Here is a 19,403-nt window from a genome sequence, read left to right as displayed (position 1 = left end):
TTGGATGTTGATTATATGTTAACCCTTCAAATACATTAACATACTTATCAACACATACAAACAAAATATTACAACCAAATCGGTCTTTCTTTTTACCTTATAATCCAAAACTGTTTTTAGAGTTTAATATAATTTGTTTTATATCTTAAAAATCACTATTTGTAATTGTATTTCCAAATTGGATAATCAAATATGTTTTCATTGACTTGAAACAGAAACTGATAGAAATTAAGTAGATTACAATTTAACATAATTAATATAATAATTAACAAAAAAAAATATAATTAAAGACAAGACAACTTCATTTTTTAAGTATATATCTATTGTTTGTCATCATATAAAATTACGATAATCACTAAAAGTTTGCATTGACTAAAATATTTAAACCTCTTTATTAATAACACTTCTAAATTAACCGTAATGTGTTTCTTGATTTGTTTTGCTATTTATTTATATTTCTTTCATGCAATGTTTTTTGCATAAGTTTTGTAAGATTCACTGTGTGTTTCAAATTAGAATATGAATATTTAATAAGATAATCAACATATATATATATATATAAACCCTTAACAACCATTTCTAGTGATGTGACAGAATGAGCTTCATGGGGTTAAATCTAAATATAGTTTGGCCTTTTATTGATATTTCTATTTTTAGTTTGGTAACTTTCCACTGTTCCGAGTCTAGTTTGATTCCACCTTAAACCACTTCCGATTGTTTAATGGTAACAGCCTTTGTTACACATATCATAATATTAGAGTCTTAGTGTTAGTCTATGACTCAAATGCTGATAGAGTCTATAAACTAGATCTAGTTCTAGATATTCTAGGACATATTCTAGATCTAGATAGATCTACAATTGCATTTATTAAATTAAAGGATTATGAAATCTCTATCTTTTAATCGTAATTTAACCTTTTTTTTTTAAACTTATTTAGATCTAAATTGACTAAATGCCATCTCATATATGGCATATATAATCATAATGATGATAATGGCTTTATTGGCATGATTATCATTATGTCATTTATGATATCTAAAATGATTCAGATTATTAAATTTTAACTTTTAAATGGTCTTAATTTGATAAATTATTTATAAACCAATGATGTGCAATCTCATCTGCCAAATCTTTGCTAAGCCGGCTAAGGCTAAGGCAGCCTAAGCGGCCGATGAATGCGGATTGGTCTTGTTTCTGTTGTGTTTTGTAAAGCATTTTGAGTCCTCTTTTTAAATCTTTACTACTTACTTACTACTTAATCCTGTGCACTCCCACGGGAGCATAGGGCCGCAACCACACCTCTCCACCGAACTCGGTTCTGAGCAGCTTTCTTCATCTACTCCCATGTCATTCCAGTACCCTCAGCATCACTGATGACTGACCTCTTCCAGGTTTGCTTGGGTCTGCCCACTTTCCTATTGGGTTCCTGTCAAGTGGCTGCCTCGCAACATTGGTAGCTGGTTTTCGCAGGGTGTGTCCTATCCAGCTCCATTTTCGTTTTGTGATGTCTTGGGCTATGGGCTTTTGTCTAGTTCTCTCCCACAAATCAATAGTAGTTATCTTTTCTGCCCACCTAATTCCTAATATCTGGCGTAGGCATCTGTTAACAAAGGTCTGGAGCTTTTCCATATTTGTTTTAGTGACTCTCCAAGTTTCTGAACCATATAGAAGGACAGACTTAACGTTTGTATTATAGATTCGTATCTTGTTGTGTAGAGATAATGCCTTAGAGCGCCAGATAGTTTGAAAAGTTGAAAAGGCAAACCTAGCTTTATTGATCCGAATTAGTATATCATCATCAGCTCCGCCTTCTTTACCAACTCTACTTCTCAGATATGTAAATCTTTAGGCTTAGTTTAATTCATGCACCTTTTCGGTTATATTCTGGGTCCGAACTCTGCCATCTGGGGATGTAGCTAGTGAAGCTAGATTCTATCTAATAACTATGACCATAGTATAGTCGTATAGTCACGATATAGTATACTAGTATAGGCATAGGAATATCATTGAGGCTTAGAGACACTAGAGTCTAGTAGAGTTAGAGTCCTAGAAATAGATCTATATTAACTATATAGAAAAATAATATCTAAGTTATTAGTATAGAATTAGAGTAGAGAGAAGTCATTATTTACTATGATACTCAGATGATGACAGATCTAGACTAGGTCTACATGTAAAACTTTGCTTAGTTAGAATCTAGATCTATACTATATTATAATTAAGGCCATAGATCTATTCTAGTAACTAGATTTAGATCTAGTTAAATCTAGTATGTAGTCTAGTCTACTACTAGATCTAGATATACTTACTTTTAGATCTAGTAACTAGACTAGACTTTAGACTCTACTAGTACTATGCTTAACTATGGCTAGTAGATCTATGTATACGTAAAGGCTAGTGTATCTGGTAACCTTGGCCCATAACCAGCCACTGTCTTAAATTTTTCATATTCATGCACTTACTTGACAGTATATATAGATATAGATCTGATCAAGATCTTAATACTTAATAATTTTTAACATGAAGACATTTAAGGCATTTTTACAATTAAGTACCCCTTCTTACATTGGTCTTGTCCCTAAACATGGAACTCATGTTGCCTAAGCAGATTTTAAGTCTCTAAGTTTTCTCTTCTTTTATGAAAATATTGTGTCCATATCTCTAAAGAAACATGTTCTGTTTATTTTTTTTAGCATATCAGCAAGGTATCCAAGGGGCAAACCAATAAGAAAAACTTACCTTCAAGGGAAGTCAAATTTTTCAAGAAGAAATCATTAATTATAATAATGATCTTTATTTTCCTTAATAAAAGGAAACTAAAACTTAAAAAAAAAAAAAGCATGAGAATTTTTTTTTTCTTGAAATCCATTGAATTTATATATAAATATATATAAAAGTGGTCGTCTCCTTTCCGTTAGGACTAAAACAGAAAGATTTAAAAACTCCATCCCACTTTTGGTCAGAATGTTACAAGATCATCTGTCGTCATCAAGTAGTACATAGAAGTCTAATTTATAAAGCGCTGGTAATGAGCGTGTATGTGTTTCGTGTGTGAATATTGTTTGTATTTGCATCTATATTGTTATTGTACATTAGTTACACTGAGGTTGTCAATTGTAGTCAAACTGAATTTCCATCTGATGGGATCAATAAAAATTATCATATATTAAATAGAATAGCAACGTCTATTGGTCAGAACCAATTTTTTGGGGCAGGGTTCACAAAATAACTGCATTCAAGGGCAACTCCAGGTGTTAATAATCATTTTTACACCATCATTTAACAACTTTTGCAAAGTTGTAATTATTCATCATTCTCTTCTAGGTAGGTTGTAATGAGAAAAAACAATCAGATTTTGTTGCAATGAAAGAAGCTGTTCTTGTTATTGCTGTTGCTCTATTAAAAAATGGCTAAGCATGAAAAGACCAAAGAATTGGCAAAAAAAAAGTCATCAATAAGTTTAAGATTTTGATTCCATTTGTTCATATTAGGTAACGGTCTACAAAGTATGATGTGTTTGATAATATATTTAAAATCTAGAACATTAACAAAAGCAACCAACTCGGTTTCATCTAAAATATCTTTGCTTTTATCCATTGGCATCGAAAACTCCTTAGCCACAGTTACCTTCTTAAGTACCTGTTGTATCAGATGTCCCTATATTAAATTCTCCTTTACATTACAATCATAAATTATTTTTACCAAAATGTAGATATGCTAAGATAACAGACATTTTTATGTACTATGTACTACTACTTGTTTGTGCTCACAGACATTTATTCAAGTTTGTTTTTTTTTTGTCTTCAGAATGGATCATTCAAACCCTGATCTTATGAGGGCATCAGTATTAGGAGACAACTATTCAGTATTAACTGCATTAGCCTCTCTTTTTGCTATTCAGCACCAAGAAACAGAAGTAAACTTTCTTTTTCACATAGAATTTTTATTAAAAAACTTAACATTTCAGATGTTTAAAATACAAAATGCACTAGCTATCTTGCCACAGATTCGTGTATAAATAAATATTTAAAATTATTTGTTCTTCATATTTGTACTTAACGTTTCATTGTTTCAGAAAAATGAAGTTTCATTTAATGCATATTATAACGTTTCATTGTTTCAGAAGAATGAAGCTTCTTTTAATGCACCATTTTTAGTCCTCACCAATGTCCCTGGGAAAGATTCTTTACTGGCTAATGTCATCTTAGGAACACAACATTCGAAAAATGGATTAGCAAAGGGAGTAAACTCTGAAAGTAAAGAGGTTGGTAACATTTCAGCTTTAAAGTTGTATAAGATGATATAATAAGCCCTGAATTCAATCAAACCTTATTAGTTTAAATTTTCCATTTTAAGGCTTAATCAATCTCTATTCTGATAGTGTGTTGTTTTTTTTAATAAGGTCATGTAATTCACTCAATAAATGTTACTCTTGATCACTGGTGGAGCTAGAAATTTTTAGGAGGAACAATATTTAATCAGTTTTAAAAAGTTGCATTCAAATCCTTAGAAAATAGAGATAACTCTTTTAAGAAATCTAATAAAAAAAAATTTCTACAGTAAAAACAAATTATTTTGCATAGAAAAAGAAAATAGAATGTAATATCTAGTAAAAAAAATATATATACATACGAACATATAACCAGTCTGTAACACAGACTATAAATGCAAAAATACTTAGGTGAAAAATGAAAAACTGTCATGGAATCCCCATATTGATGAAACTATAAAAAAAAATCAAACACATAGCATTTTCTATGAATCAAATAAGAACATAAAATTAAAATGTTATTTAACCTTGGTTAGGCCAATAATGGAATATGCATCCTCTGTTTGGGACCACTCAACTCAAGAAAACATCAAGAAACTGGAACAGACCCAACATAGAGCAGTGAGATTCATAACAAACGAATGTTCATATTTGACTAGAGTAACACCTTTAGTAAAATCACTAAATTTAGAAAGCCTTCAGGATAGAAGACTCAAAAGTAAAGTAGCAATTACACATAAAACACTGAACCATAATCTTCAAATACAAAATAAAAATCTAATAAAATACTCAGAAAGACACAAATATAAAAGCACATTCCTCGTTCCACCTAATTGGACAAATTTGTACAAATGCTCCTTCCCTAGTGCTATTAGAGCATGGAATGGGTTGCCTGAGCTAGTCAGGAAAACCAGTGACTTAGCAGAATATAGGTTATTGGTTAATATGCATGACTAACGTCTGTATTATATAAGATAAGATAAAATTCTCTTCAACACTCCATTTCTATCCTTGGCTTTGTACAGTATAGTATCGATTTTAAAAAAATTTAACTAAAATTTGACTAAAAGGAAAATACAGTGAGTCCCTGCTTAATGACAGGGTTAGGTTCAAGAAAGTCAGTCACATGTTTCGTTGTTAAGTGTGACCCTAGTTAATGCACAGTGTGAGAAAGAGCGAAAGCATTGCCGAGATGAGCTGTCTCAATCCAACTTATCATTCACAACACACCACTGTGTTGCCACTGCTCCACGCACTACATGAAATAAAAAAAAAACATAGCTTTGTTATCCGTCATATCTTTGAAATTTGGTCCTATATCAGAATTAAACTGAATTAATGATTCTTTTTGAACGTCCTTTTAACTTCATATCATCGTTAAACAGACCCATCATTAAATGTCGACTCACTGTAGCTGAGTATATCTTCTCCATTTGTTCACAATAAGAAGAGCATTATAGCTCAATAGGAGTTAATCAGAAACAGTTAATCTGTAAACACTAACCTATATATATCAGCCAGTGGCACACTGACACTCTTCAATTAAATATACTTAAAAATATTCAAACAAAAGTGACCAAAAGAGTTGTATTTTGTTTAAAACTATTTGTAGTTTTGCAAAGCCTTGTAATTGCTAGATCATTATTCACAATAATGAAAGTTTCAACTTAGAATTGTGCCTTAGTTTTATTTCATAAACTGTTACCACATACACACACACAGGTACATGTGCACACACTTAACTCTTTGGCTCCGGAATTAATTCGGAATTATTTGCCACTTTTGGACGGAATTAATTTTTCCGCCATTTCAGAGTGCGCTACTTTGCTTCGATATAACTTGTATAACTTTTTTATTTATTATTGGAAAATAATAAACTTGATATAGAATTAAAGAGAAATGGATGCTCTTTCCATTTCTTATGTTTTCTAGTTTGCAAATTATGTTGTTTTTGTAATTTTGGGTTTTGAATATAAAAATTAAAAATGAAAAACTCACCAACTGACATTGAAAATATCCATCCAAGTGCATGTTTAAAGAAATTTATTGTTCAAATTGAATTGAAATAGCTTTTTTTCTCATTTTTATCCATTTGTTTACAGAACACCACAGAAGAAACAGCAATAGATGCAAAAAATAATAAACTGGAACTAATAATCCAATGTCACTACTTTAACGAAAAAGCCCATAAAAAAAGCAACACGCTTGGAACAAAACACTTTTACCCTAAAACTAGTCCAACTGTACAGCATATATATATTTATAGTATTTTCTTCTAAAGTTCTTCATGTACTTAGTATATAAATATTCCTTCTAGTTGTGATATTCATGGAAGCAGTCAATATGAATGTGTGGGTTCGACTCCCATCCTGCGCAAACATAAACCGTTCTCCCTGACCCAAAGTGTTTACATACTCTGTCTTTCTTTATAGTCATAGGTCTCCATTCTATGAAAATGGATCTTATTCTAGCAGGGGTGTTCCATTTAATCCTATGGTCAGCAGAGCTATTTATTTTGCTAACAAGACTATCAACAATGTGATTGTCAATGAAAAAAACATTCCATCTCAATAGATGCAGTGCTGACTAAGTCTAGGTTGACAACCCAATTTCTTGGTGGAATAAATCTGAAATTGTTCTGTTTCAGTGCCTAGATGATAGATCTAGAGATCTACATCTATCTGATTAGATTTAGATCTAGATAATGTAGAGACAGCTAAACTAGTTCTAGATCTACATTGAACATTAGCTGGGGGTGGAGCTGCTTCATCAGCTAATAAACTTCATTACTAGACCTAGGCTTAGGCCTAGGTCTAGACCTATAAATTAATTTACTAGATCTAGATCTATATAATTAGATTTATCAATATCACCATCAGATGAAACAAAACCACTGTCATCTGAATTCTTATACTTCTTTATCAAAGAAATATTTAGATCTACAAAGTTTATATGGCCTTGGTTGAAGCTCCATGTTAAAAAAACACGCACACAGAAAAAATAAATGTCATCTCTTTACAAACTTCGTACAAAATAAAAACACGTTAAATGAAGAAAATTCCGGATGTTTAGCAAAGGGAAACTATTCTAGATAAACAATTAAGCAATAAAAAACAAGAATCGGAGAAATGGAAACGAAAAAAATAAATTTGAAATAGCCGATGCCCCCAGCGTTGGTCCGACTTTTTTCCCCTTTTTTAAAATCAACGCCCTGTGCGTTGGTGCGGAGCCAAAGAGTTAACATTTATACTAGCACGGCACAGCTTCAGAAAATGACCTTCCATTTTTGCTTGTACGTGTAATGGAACTCTATAGTATCATGAAATTTCATTACAATGAGACTGTTTGTTTAAAGTTATTATTAAGCATCTAATCAATTTTTTTTTTTTTCAGTGTGGTTTAGATCTATTTATAATTCTGATAAATGTTCTAAGGATAAAATTTACAGATCAACTTTGAACATGAGTTTGACCTAAAAAATAGTTAGGCTCACATGCACATAAATATTCATTACATTCACTGTAGTAAGGAATTCTTTAAAAAAAAAAATTTCAAGCAAATTTTTGTTTGTAACTATGTTAACAGGCTTTAGTTCCAAGTTTAGAGCAGGTCCATGCCATAGCCACTGCAAATTTAATCGCTTCAACACAATTGGACATAGCCAAACAGCTTGCAGAAGAGAATGCACATGCAGAACCAAAGACTTGTAAATCAATAGATAAAAAGTTCAACAAATCAACAAGGAGGGAGAGTAAGTGTAGAATATTTTTTTTAAAACAACATAATTTTGTTCAGACATGCTTATTGCTCTGCATCCTCCAAAAGCATACCAACAATTTTTCATATTCAGCTTAACTTAATATCTGTCACAACTTTTTGGGAATTTCAATGTCCAGAATTATTTTTTATGCATGGTGAAAACAAAGTGTGTAATTTGTATGAGTTTTATCCCTTCTATTTCCTGTGTTAAGCTTTCTAACAGAAACAATTTCACTTAGTCAAGGCTGCAGTGATGTGCTGATAATCTTTCTGATTCTTTAAAAAAAAAAAAAAATTTAATACAGTATACAAATCAGGATTATTTTAAATATTTGGAGAGTTTGCAGTTCACAAAATGCTGTCAAGAAAGAAAAAAAAAGGCCTTTTTCATTTATTATAATTATCCAGATCTACTTTCCCGATTTTTAAATAGTATCTATACTTGACTAGAAGTTACAGTAAAGGAGATCTAAATCTTATAAGCACTATGAATCACTTTGATTTGACTCACTTTGTAGAAACAAGTAAAGCCAAGAAAAACAAAGTAACTATAAAATAAAGGCACAAATCATTCAAGTGTTTTTGTAAAACTGATAACTTTCTTAGTAAAAATCAACCTATGACCTGATTGGATATGTTTGATGAGTACAAGTTGTGTCAGCATTTCTCAAACTGTGGAACACACATTGATGGGGTGTGAGGTCTGTCAATTTATTTTTAAGGGACAAAAAAAATTAGTATAGTAGTATAGTATAGAATTTTCATTGTAGTTACAGTCATGAATCAATACTGTGACTTCATTGTACCTCTTTCTAGAAATGGGGGTCAGGTCAAAGAAGTCACTGAACAAACAAGTGTTAATTATAATCATCCAATCAGAGGTCATAGCTAATAAAAATATTTAGAATAGGAGTTTCTATGTTTCTGAAAAAGATGGTTTAAAAAGGTATAAATTGGGGGAAAGCGAGTTAGTCTGGTTCCTGATGGTGTAACAGGTCTTTGAGCAGTTGCTGGGTCAAGTTAAATGTAGAAAGTTCAGTTGCATCAGTATTAAGTTATATAAGTATAAAGTTGTATCAGTACTAAGTTGTATCATATTAAGTAGTATCGTATTAAGTTGTTTAGTATAAAGTTTTACAAGTATAAAGTTGTATCAGAATAAAGTTTTAACTGTATAGCTACAGTGTAACTAAGAAACAGTAGTTTGTGGTTTTATTACTTCAGTAAATTGACAAAAAAATTTATGGGAAGCTGATGCTGAATTGAGAATCAATGCATTGTTTGAATTTATGAGTTTGAAGTTTCTTCAGTGTGTTTTAATCATTATATATATCCCTGGAAAGTGATTCTGTTTGTGCTAATTATAGATATAAAAAATGAAAGATACATAATGTATTTAAAGAATCCTAAATATAAAATCATCAACAAATATTGGCACTAAAGAAAAACAAAAATCATCACAAGTAAAATAGCATTATTACCAATGTTTCGAAAATTTAAATATTTTAAGAAATAAGATTTTATCTTCTAATTAGGATCTTTTATACCATATTTGTGACAGGCATCTACATTTTTAAATATTCTTTTTCATTGCATTCTTAAAACATTTCCATACCCCGTTGCAGTAGGTTACAGAACATGACCAGATCCCAGCAGGCTTACGGATGCAATTTTTTTTGTCTAGATGGTTTCAACCTTCACCTATCCCTTAGTCTGTTGGATCGTTGGGGCACCAAGCAAGATTTGTTGACTGTCTTTCTCCATTCCTCCCTGTCTTTTGCCTTGTTTAAAATCTCTATCAATGGTAGGCCCGTCCATTCTTTTATGTTGTCCTCCCATCACTTTCTCTGTCTGCCTCTACTTCTTTTTCCTGGTACAGTTCCCTGAAGGAAGGTCCCTGTGGATCTTGAAATATGGCCATATATTTTAAGCTTGCGTTTCTTTACAATAGTTAGCAGGTCATCATGGGGTCCGATCGCTGCAGTAACCCTGTCTCTAATCTCTTGGTTTGTGATGCAGTTTTTGAAAGTGATGCCTAGAATCCTTCTGTAGCATCTCAATTCCATTGCTAGGATCCTCCTCTCTAGCTCTGCAGTCAGCGTCCAAGACTCGCAAGCATATAAAAATGTGGCCATGACCAGGGAGCGCGTCTGTCTGATTTTGGTGCCAAGGGCCAAGCCCTTGTCTTTCCAAATTATTTTCCGTTTTGAAAGGGCTTCTGTGGACTGTGCTATTCGGGCCAGTAGTTCAGGCTTTGTTCCCTCATCTGAAACAATAGCTCCGAGGTATTTGAAGCTGTTAACACTAGTCAGCTTTTCACCTCCAATACTGATGCCTCTTTTAAAGCCCTATTGGCTATTGGTCATAATTTGTTTTTTTTCAGCATTTATTTGCATACCATATGCTGCTGATCATCACCAGGTCGACTAGTTCTTCTTGTGTCCCTGCTAGGCCATCAATGTCATCTGCGAAGCGCAAGTTAGTGATTCTTCTTCCTCCAATGCTAACAGTACCTTCATAGCCCTCGAGGGCATCTTCCATTATCCTTTCAAGGAAGATATTGAAGAATGTTGGGGAAAGTAGGCAGCCTTGTCTTTACTCCAACTGTGGTTTTGAACCAGTCCCCAATATTATTGTTGAAGTACACCGCACTGGTGGCATCCTTGTAGAGAACATCTAAAGAACCTCTACAAGGATGTCTAGAGGGTGTCGCTGGTAAAAATTTGAAAAACACTGTCATGTGGCAATTAATTGTTATTGACATGTTTGACATAAAGGATAACTTTATGTTGCACTTTGGATGAATAAATAAATAACAGAATTTGTGTGATTATCAGAATTAATTTTAAATGAGGTTTAGCAATGCTTTATTTTTAATTAATATCCTTTACGAAAAAAGAAAATTGTTTAAAACATACATTTTCCTGATTTGGACCAAATATTTTGATTTTGGCAAGTGTTTATTTGTTGTTGTTTTGTTTTTTTTTAATAAGAAAAGTTTCTATTATATTTTTGCATCACACTAAGATCTCAAAAACCAATTGGCTCGATGTATTCTGAAAGCAAACCCTTTTGTTTTCAAAATGAAACATGCATATTGAATACTTTTTAAACCACTCTTTTTAACAAAACAAAATAGTTTTACATGTCTTTTGACAAAAAAAAAAAATACGGAGATCATTTACACTATCATCTTCATATTGCTTGACATAAGAGTAGATTTTATTTATTTATATTTTGTTCTTATGTTTCCATTGCATTACCATTTATTTTTTTTACTTTTGTATTTATTATTATTTGTTTCCTAGGACAAACTACTGAAAAAAGAACAGCTAAATCTATTGAAGACTCATTGAAATCTAATAAAAAGGGAGGTAATTTGGCCTCAGAGCCCAAATCTTTAGTCTGTTCATTTGAAGGCTGCAACAGAAAATTTGCTTGGCTGAATCATCTGAAGTACCATGAGCTTACACATACGTAAGTAGATTATATACAATATTAAAATTGACTTGTGAAGCTTTTAAAACACTGTTGTGCATTATTTATTTATAAAACATATGAATACAATAGTTGATATTGGAGTTGTAAAGTCTGCTTTGTATGCTCTACATCAGTGTTTCCCAAAGTGGGATACGCATACCCTGAGGGATACTGGAAGAGTTTAAAGGGGTTGTATTTACTATGCTGATTTTATTTAATTACCCATTTATTATGTTCAGTTAATAAATGCTTTTTCATCATTTTTAGACATGAAGTCGAAAAAAACAAATTATGATGATTTGTCAACGTTAGGAAAATTCTAAAAGGGGTACAAATAGGTCAAAAGTTTGACAAACACTGCCTACATGAAATACAGTCTATTCTCCTTTGTATAGAGTCATCAGGACAGCTGTACTTTGTAGTTGTTTTTTCACTTACATTTTACAGCCAATGTTTTTTTTTATTCCTTAAAAATATTACAAAATTAAAGGTGTCAAAGTTTTGTTTCCATAAGAACCTGCTATTGATTGTATAAGAAATAACCTAGAGAGCATTAATCCTCTAATGACATCATATCCTACCGATACATTCATTTGATTCACTTACAAAAAACAATGTGGTTATGTCCCCTTTGTTAAATGTGTTGGTCTTGTGAAGAATGTACAAAGTAGAGATTCTTCACATAAATGTCAAGGCTGGAATAAGAGGACAACATGGGATTGAGATAGGTTCAAATGAATTTATAACAATTAGAGGAACTGAGGGATTAAAATCTTAGTTGCAGAACCATGAGTCTCAAATTCAAATCAGTGTAGATGAAGGTTTTAAATCTCATATTATATGGCATGGCCAAAGCCACTTAAAAAGGTTTGTACAATAAAAGGGGGGGTGTTTTCTCATTGTGCTGGCTTTCTAATCTTTTATATCTGTGCACATTTCCCACTTCAACCCATCCAAACAGTATTTAACATTTTTCATAAACTAACAATTTTCCTTGGAGGACGTATTTTCATCCTAACAGTAATTTTACATATGTAAACAATTAGCATTTGGCTGGGTTGGAGAGGTGGAAGCATACCAGGGAAAAGCACATAACAGGAGATAATGTAGAGAAAAATATAGTTATTTTCGTCCATTAGATTTGGGATATATATGTTTATGTATATATACGTAATAATTTAAATTGTTTTGGACAAAAAATGTAAGCGTTGGCATAAATATGTTAAAAATTAGCTAAATAGTCACCTCGCTTACTAAACAGTCTCCCATGTTTTTTACTATCAATAGTGAATAGTTGTAAAAATGGTGCATTGTTATGAAAAAAAAACTGCTTGCATAGTTGATTTTAAAAATTAAACTTTTCACTTTTAGAAAAGAAAAAAAGAAGTTGTTGCATCAGAACTTTGAAAGATCTAAAATATCATAATGTCTGATTTCAATATATTTTCTAGTTTAGGAGATATAAACAGACAGACAGACAGACCACACAAAAATAAAAATTGATTCAAATGGTATCTTTAATTTATGATATCTCCAACTAAATAAAAAAAAAAAATAGTAATAATAACATGATGGATGTTAAACTTTAGGGGGGGGGGGGGGGGGGGCAGCATTTCAGTGTTGTGGTCACATGTAAGAGTCTTACCTATCATAGTTTACAATTTGTATTCTTTAAAATAGTCAGAACCTTTATTCAAACTTTCTCTTTCAAGAGTGTTGGAGAACATATACTAAATATATATACTGTAGTATAGTATAGTTAACAAATGTTTTGTATTTTTTAAAAATTATTATTGCCAGAACTTCTAGCACCAAAATGGACACACCTAAATGTCAAACATTGCGTACCATCACTGGTGTTAGTATTTCCTGCCAACTTTGGCCGATCATCCCTTGCCATTTTGCAAACTGAGCTGGCCACACCGCGAAATGGCCAGCTATTTTGCACATAGGCTGGTCAATATACACACAAACTGTTTAGCTTTTTCTTTATAACTATTTTCAATTTAAAACATTAGATTCAGTTTAGATCATATTTTAATTGTATAAAATGAATATGTTCAATTTATTTTAATTTCTTTTATTTTCCAGTAATAATCGCCAATTTAAGTGCCCAGATGAATCATGTGGCAAAACATTTTTCACTGCTCAGCGTTTGAATGTGCACCTCATGACACACACTGGCATCAGACCATTCAGATGTGAGCATCAAAACTGTGGGAAAACATTTACAACAGCAGGCAACTTGAAAAATCATCAAAGAATTCACTCAGGTCAACATGAAACTATTTATTTCTTTTGGTCCTAAAACATAATACCAAATGTCAACATATGGCTCTGTGTTAATTTAATATCTATGTTAAAAGATACATTTTGTATAAAATAAAAAATTATTGCAGAATACATATGATATTTCAAATGTAAACCAATGTGGTTGTTTTTTGTTATAAATTTAAGAAGAAATATTTTATCTCTTCAGGTGAACAGCCTTTTGTTTGTGATGTACAGACTTGTGGGAAAAGATTTACTGAACTCTCCAGTCTCAAAAAACATAAAATAACACATTCTGGTATAATTTATATGTATATTTATATATTTATTTTCTTCATGCTTTTTTTAGTTTAATTTTTATATCAATAAATACCTTCAATAATGGAATAACTACATAGTTTTGTCCCTCCCATGTTTTCATTTTATTCTTTTCAATTTCTATCCATTGGTGCTTTTATATGTCATAATTGTAATATTTAGATATCTATACTATAAAGTATAAAGTAAGGCTTATGTATGTGGCGAATAGAAATCAAAACTGCTTGACCAATCTTGATAAAACTTGGCAGGAATGTTCCTTGGGTACTAATTTAGACCTTAGTGTATGTATTGTAGCCCTAAAACAAACTAAAGACCCTAAAAAAAAATAAAGTTGTCTGACTCTATTAAAGCTAGACTATTTATGGATCTAGGCCATGTTTACAATGTTGACATGAGAAAAGATCGAAAGGATTTAGATCTAGATCTAATTTTAAGAAATACACTTTGCGCAGATAGTTTTTTTACTTTGACATATGAAAATACAAAAGAAGGTCCATTGATTTCATTATATAATATAATTAACTATCAAATTTAAGTTTCAAAACCATTTTTTACATAAATTAGTTCCTTATGTCTGTGACTACAGATTTCCTGATGAACATTCTTTCATTAGACAATACCGTAATGTTTCTTTCCATCCCTAGATCTAAAACTCTAATTCATCTCTAGGATGATAAAACTTCTCTTCGCACAGATAGTTTTATACTTAAACACATGAACATACTAATTATAGTCCATTCATTTCATATTTTGATCAAATTAACATTCAAATTTGGTTTTCTAAAGCATTTTTAATAGACTACATTCGTTTACGAAAGCTGCGAGGCCGAGTTGAGATAGGCCTATATTCATTCATGAATCGTGTACTAAAAATTATTTTGTTTAATTGTTTACTTTATAATCCCATTCATTTAACAAAGCTATCGCTTTTTTCGTTTTTAATAGATCTGAATGTATCGGCTTCGGGTAAACCCATTTTCGCAAACCTAATTTTATTTTCATAGCGAAAAAGAAAAAAATTGAAAGGATCATTAGCTAAGTTTAACATACATCTAAATCCAATCCACTAGATTAGTAAACACAAACTTAGACCCGCAGGCCACGGGTAATTTCAGGCTAGTATAACCACAACCTATCAGCAGTGAAAGTAAAAATCTTTGTTAGAAATCTTTCAATTAATTATAGCTGTTTGACATGTTAAGACGAAAATAAAAACAAAAAACAATGCTTCTGGTTGTCTCCCCTTTGTTAAGTTTTTTTTTTGTTTTTTTTTTTTTTACAAACTTCTGAAAGATTGAGGTTTAAAAAAAAACTTGACTTTATTCCATCGTTTCTTTTCAGGAGGTAAACCTTTTGAGTGTAATGTATGTGGCAGGAAATTTACTCAGAGTGGTAGCAGACGGCAACATATGTTGAGACATCACCTTGAGGATGAGATCAGGAATAGCTTCCAACAAGAGAGGAAAGGTGACAGTGCACAGAAAGTCAAAGAAAAGAGTGATATGGTGCAAGAAAGATCAGTGAATACAACTGAGGAATCTAACTCACTGTCCAGCGCTGAGCAAGTGTTGGTTCTAAATAATACATACGACGGTAGGGCTCATTGCCATTTAGTAGTTAGGTAAAAAATAAAATGTTGGTTTATCAAAAAACAGTTTAAGTTCAGATCATCTTGCCTCCACACTAAAGGGGCTTGTATGACTTGCCCATCCCAAATGTACAAATTTCACAAAAGAAGTATTTGATTCACTAGTGTTTTTTTATTTTAAAGAATGTTATTGTTTTGTTTGTTTGTTTGTTTTTCTTTACTCTCTTTTCTTTTAGATTCAATCTTTTTTTTTTCTTTTAATGAAGAGTCTTATCTAGACTAACAGTAATTTTTTTTAAAGCTTGAAGCAGGCTTGTTGAAGCCGGCTGGCTAAAGATAATCCAACTAAAAACACTAAATTATTTTATTTACATTTTTATTTAACTTGGGACAAGTTCACTTAATGGTATTTACTAGATATTAATTCTTTTTTGATGGTTGGTGAAATTCTGTTTCTCTCTCCCACTTCTTCCTCTCCTTCATTCTTTCTCTCTGTTGAAACCTTTAAGGGAAACTCCGATGGTTTTTCAAATTTGAGTTTTTGACATATTTAAATTCTGCGAAAAAAGTTGTAATAGCAAACATTTGACCATTTTTTTTAAATGCTTAGAAACATTTATATTTAATAAATTAGACAATAAATTCTTGACATCTTTAAAAAAAAAAAAAAAAAAAAAGGGGGGGTTCTTTAAGATATTGTTTTTAGGTTAGTCATGGGTCTTTTCCCTCAACTATACTGAAAGCTAATTTAGATCTAAACAATCATATCGCTTCATTCTTACAGTGGCTGTTAGGCTTAGTGATGGTCTAGTCCATAGATATGGTACAGTTATATATATATATATATATATATATATATATATATATATATATATATATATATATATATATATATATATATAAAAGCATTAAGATATCCAACTCAAGAAATAAATGTACCATGTAACCCCTCCCTGTCCCAAAAAGTAAATAGATGTGTATCTGGTCAGTGTAAGGCTAGCCAATGCTACATGGTTAGTCAAGCATGTAGATCTACTCTTATTTTTTTTCTTTGCTTACAAGATCTACAACTAACTGCATAGACCTAGATCTATTTCTTTTACGAGATTGTAAACTTTACTGTATGGTTTTCCATTATGCAGTAAGTCAATAGATTAAATCAATAGGTTTGTGTGACATCACAGAAACACAGTGAAAATCTGATTGTTTTGGATGCGCAGAAAAATTTTGTCCGAAAAACATCAATACTAAGTTATTATTGAAAATAAAATAAAAAGAATAATATATTCATTTTCTGCAAATTAAAACACATATTATATCAAAAATTGTTAGAACCATCAGAGTTTCCCTTTAAAAATATTATTGCTAAAGCATTTTTTTTTCTTTAACTTGTAATTCAATTTCTATTCAATTGTAATTCAATTCAAGTTTTCAATTTAATCTTTACTGTAACTACACAGAATCTGGTGTGTTTCATCATGGTCTGAGTGATCCTGTCAATGTAACAAAACAGTCCATTAGAGATACTGACAGTATTTCTCTGACTCATGACCTACTCACCCATGATGGTAAAATTCTTTTGTAATCTGATAGACTTTAAGGTTAAAAAAATACAAAAGAAAAGAAAGCTAATTTATTAAATTATTAAAACTTGCAAGAAATTTAAAAATATTTTACTTTCAATAGTAGCAGTAGAAATTATTGTCTGGATTATACTTGAATCATTCACAGGTCTTCATGATGAAACTTTAGATGTTAAGACAGACGACCTAGTAGTTATGTCTGATTACAGTGCCACTGACATAGTCTACACTGCTGATATACTGGACCATGAAGAGGTCACCCATGCCAACTATGTTTCTTCCCATGTGGACTACTCCGAGCAGATAAATCCTAGATGCTATTCCAGCCATGAAGAGATTATACATCCTTCTGATTATGGAGGGCAGGCGATGTCTCAGGCTGGAAACTTCCCTTCACATGATCATGAAATAACAGTCACTGACTATGTGACAGAATCCTGTATTTCAAACTACGAGCATAAAGAGTTGGGTAGTGCTTTCATAGATGACACCAGACATGGATTTATTGGTGCTGAGGAGATCGCTGTGTGTCACTACAACCACAGCCCACTCTCAACAGACCTGGCCATTTCAGAAATAGTTACCACATCAGACTGTGCTCATGGCATTGATACTCGTACTGATCTGGGATTGTGTCCAAATAAATCATGTTTAACTCTTTCAGGGTCATTGAGTAATCATTCTCACTGTGCCCTAGAACATCGGTCATCTGACATGGTCAGGCAACATAATCATTCGTCTGAAACTTTACATCACAATTCTAGTAAAAGTGATATCCATATGGACCCTATGATGGAGTGTGATGAAGAACCCAGATAATATTTCTTGTTCTAGTTCTTTTCAAGATCTTAATATGGATGAATCAACATTCAGCCTGTGTGTTGACCAAACATCAAAGTTGAGTGGAAAACTTAAGTAGGACATAAAAATGCTGTGTCACCCTAAGCTGAAATTAAATCTAGGACGCTGCCTATGTTAGCAGACAAGTCATGGCATTGTTCAAGTATCAAGTACTGTTTCTCTTTCCAATACTTTTTTTTTAAGTATTTATTTGTTGATAAATCATTTATTTTTTTATTTATTTATTGTATTAATGAAATTGAAACAACATTAATGAAAGATTAATTAAATTCAGTCAAAATTATTATTTTATTAAATTTTTTTTTTTTCATGAGGTTACAGAATCTTCATTCAATAATATATATAAACATGAAATTAAATTTTAAAAATGTCAGCACACAACACACACTTCTGATTTCAAAATAGTGGTGTCAGTGTGTCAGATTTAGTATTTGTGACTTATATCTGACCTAGTTTGTTCCAGCCTGACACTATTTTTAGTCTAACCAAGTTGACTTAATGCAACTGACTTCAATAGCTGAATAGAGAAGGATGTCTTCTCATCCACTCTCCTAGCCACCAGAAGATATTTTTATCTTGAAAAGTAATCTAGGGCAACCAATCCACCATTTGTGTTACACATACAATGTATTAGCAGAACATCCTGTCTACTTTTACAAATGTTCTATTTATTTAAAGAGAAATAAAATGTGTTATTCTATAAAAGTAGCTTCTTGTGTTTGTTAGATTAAGTACTTCACTTCTTCTTCTTCTTGGTTCTCATTTTACATGTCAGAGGGTTCAGATCAGTAATCCTATATCTGAGATGAACTGCGCAGTGGTTTCCAGATCAGACAGTTTTTTTTCTATAGGAGGGTTTTGGGGCCAGAGTCTTGTTCGGGCCTCTTGATATAGTATGCAGCTTTAAAGGACATGATCAGCATTCGCTGTTGATGCTCCGACTTTTACCTTCGGGAACATATGTTGTCTCTGTTGTGTAGGCCTACGGTTCTGGGTTCTGAGTTGAAAAATTATGCGTTGGTCATGTCGAGATAGCTTATAATACTAAATAGCCATCCTTTTTCTTGTAATTGGGATGTGAGCGGGTCCAATTCTCATTTATTCTACAATCTCTTATTTTCTTCATTTCTTCTGGGTGGAGAGGGATTTTCATTTGAAGTGCTTCACATCTGTGTTGCATCCTCATTAAATTTAATAAGGTTTTTAATATATTTTATTTGGAAGATCGATTAAATTTATTCAGAAATCATTTGATAATGCTAATACAAC

The 19,403-nt window shown here is 31.8% G+C and overlaps 1 protein-coding gene across 4 annotated transcripts; it reads left to right on the top strand.

Moving 5' to 3' along the window:
* The first annotated feature begins 703 nt into the window (after positions 1-703).
* Positions 704-18,839, top strand: LOC106057048 (zinc finger protein 714-like). 4 transcript variants are annotated; one of them, XM_056023818.1, is made up of 11 exons: positions 731-905; positions 2,920-3,026; positions 3,809-3,917; positions 4,125-4,265; positions 7,857-8,022; positions 11,339-11,507; positions 13,602-13,783; positions 13,990-14,079; positions 15,444-15,695; positions 17,151-17,258; positions 17,422-18,839. In XM_056023818.1, exons 3-11 carry the CDS (start codon positions 3,810-3,812, stop codon positions 18,090-18,092), a joined length of 1,887 nt encoding a protein of 628 aa, XP_055879793.1. In that variant the 5' UTR covers positions 731-905; positions 2,920-3,026; position 3,809; the 3' UTR covers positions 18,093-18,839. The 4 variants fall into 4 exon arrangements, with proteins under 4 accessions (XP_055879795.1, XP_055879793.1, XP_055879792.1 ...); XM_056023817.1 differs by having other exon boundaries at positions 2,695-3,026; XM_056023820.1 differs by lacking the exons at positions 731-905; positions 2,920-3,026 and adding an exon at positions 704-724.
* The last annotated feature ends 564 nt before the right edge of the window (positions 18,840-19,403 follow it).

The sequence above is a fragment of the Biomphalaria glabrata genome, chromosome 3 (genome assembly GCF_947242115.1).
Source record: "Biomphalaria glabrata chromosome 3, xgBioGlab47.1, whole genome shotgun sequence".
Taxonomy (NCBI): Eukaryota; Metazoa; Mollusca; class Gastropoda; family Planorbidae; genus Biomphalaria; species Biomphalaria glabrata.
Note: the sequence above shows the minus strand (reverse complement) of the source record. Positions and strands in the feature narration are given on the sequence as shown.

Bases quoted from the DNA above. Each gene is read 5' to 3' on its own strand.
- LOC106057048 (XM_056023820.1), top strand. From the start codon at position 3,810: ATGGATCATTCAAACCCTGATCTTATGAGGGCATCAGTATTAGGAGAC. The intron at 14,080-15,443 runs GTATAATTTATA...GTTTCTTTTCAG, and splicing joins ACATAAAATAACACATTCTG to GAGGTAAACCTTTTGAGTGT. The intron at 15,696-17,150 runs GTAGGGCTCATT...GTAACTACACAG, and splicing joins TCTAAATAATACATACGACG to AATCTGGTGTGTTTCATCAT.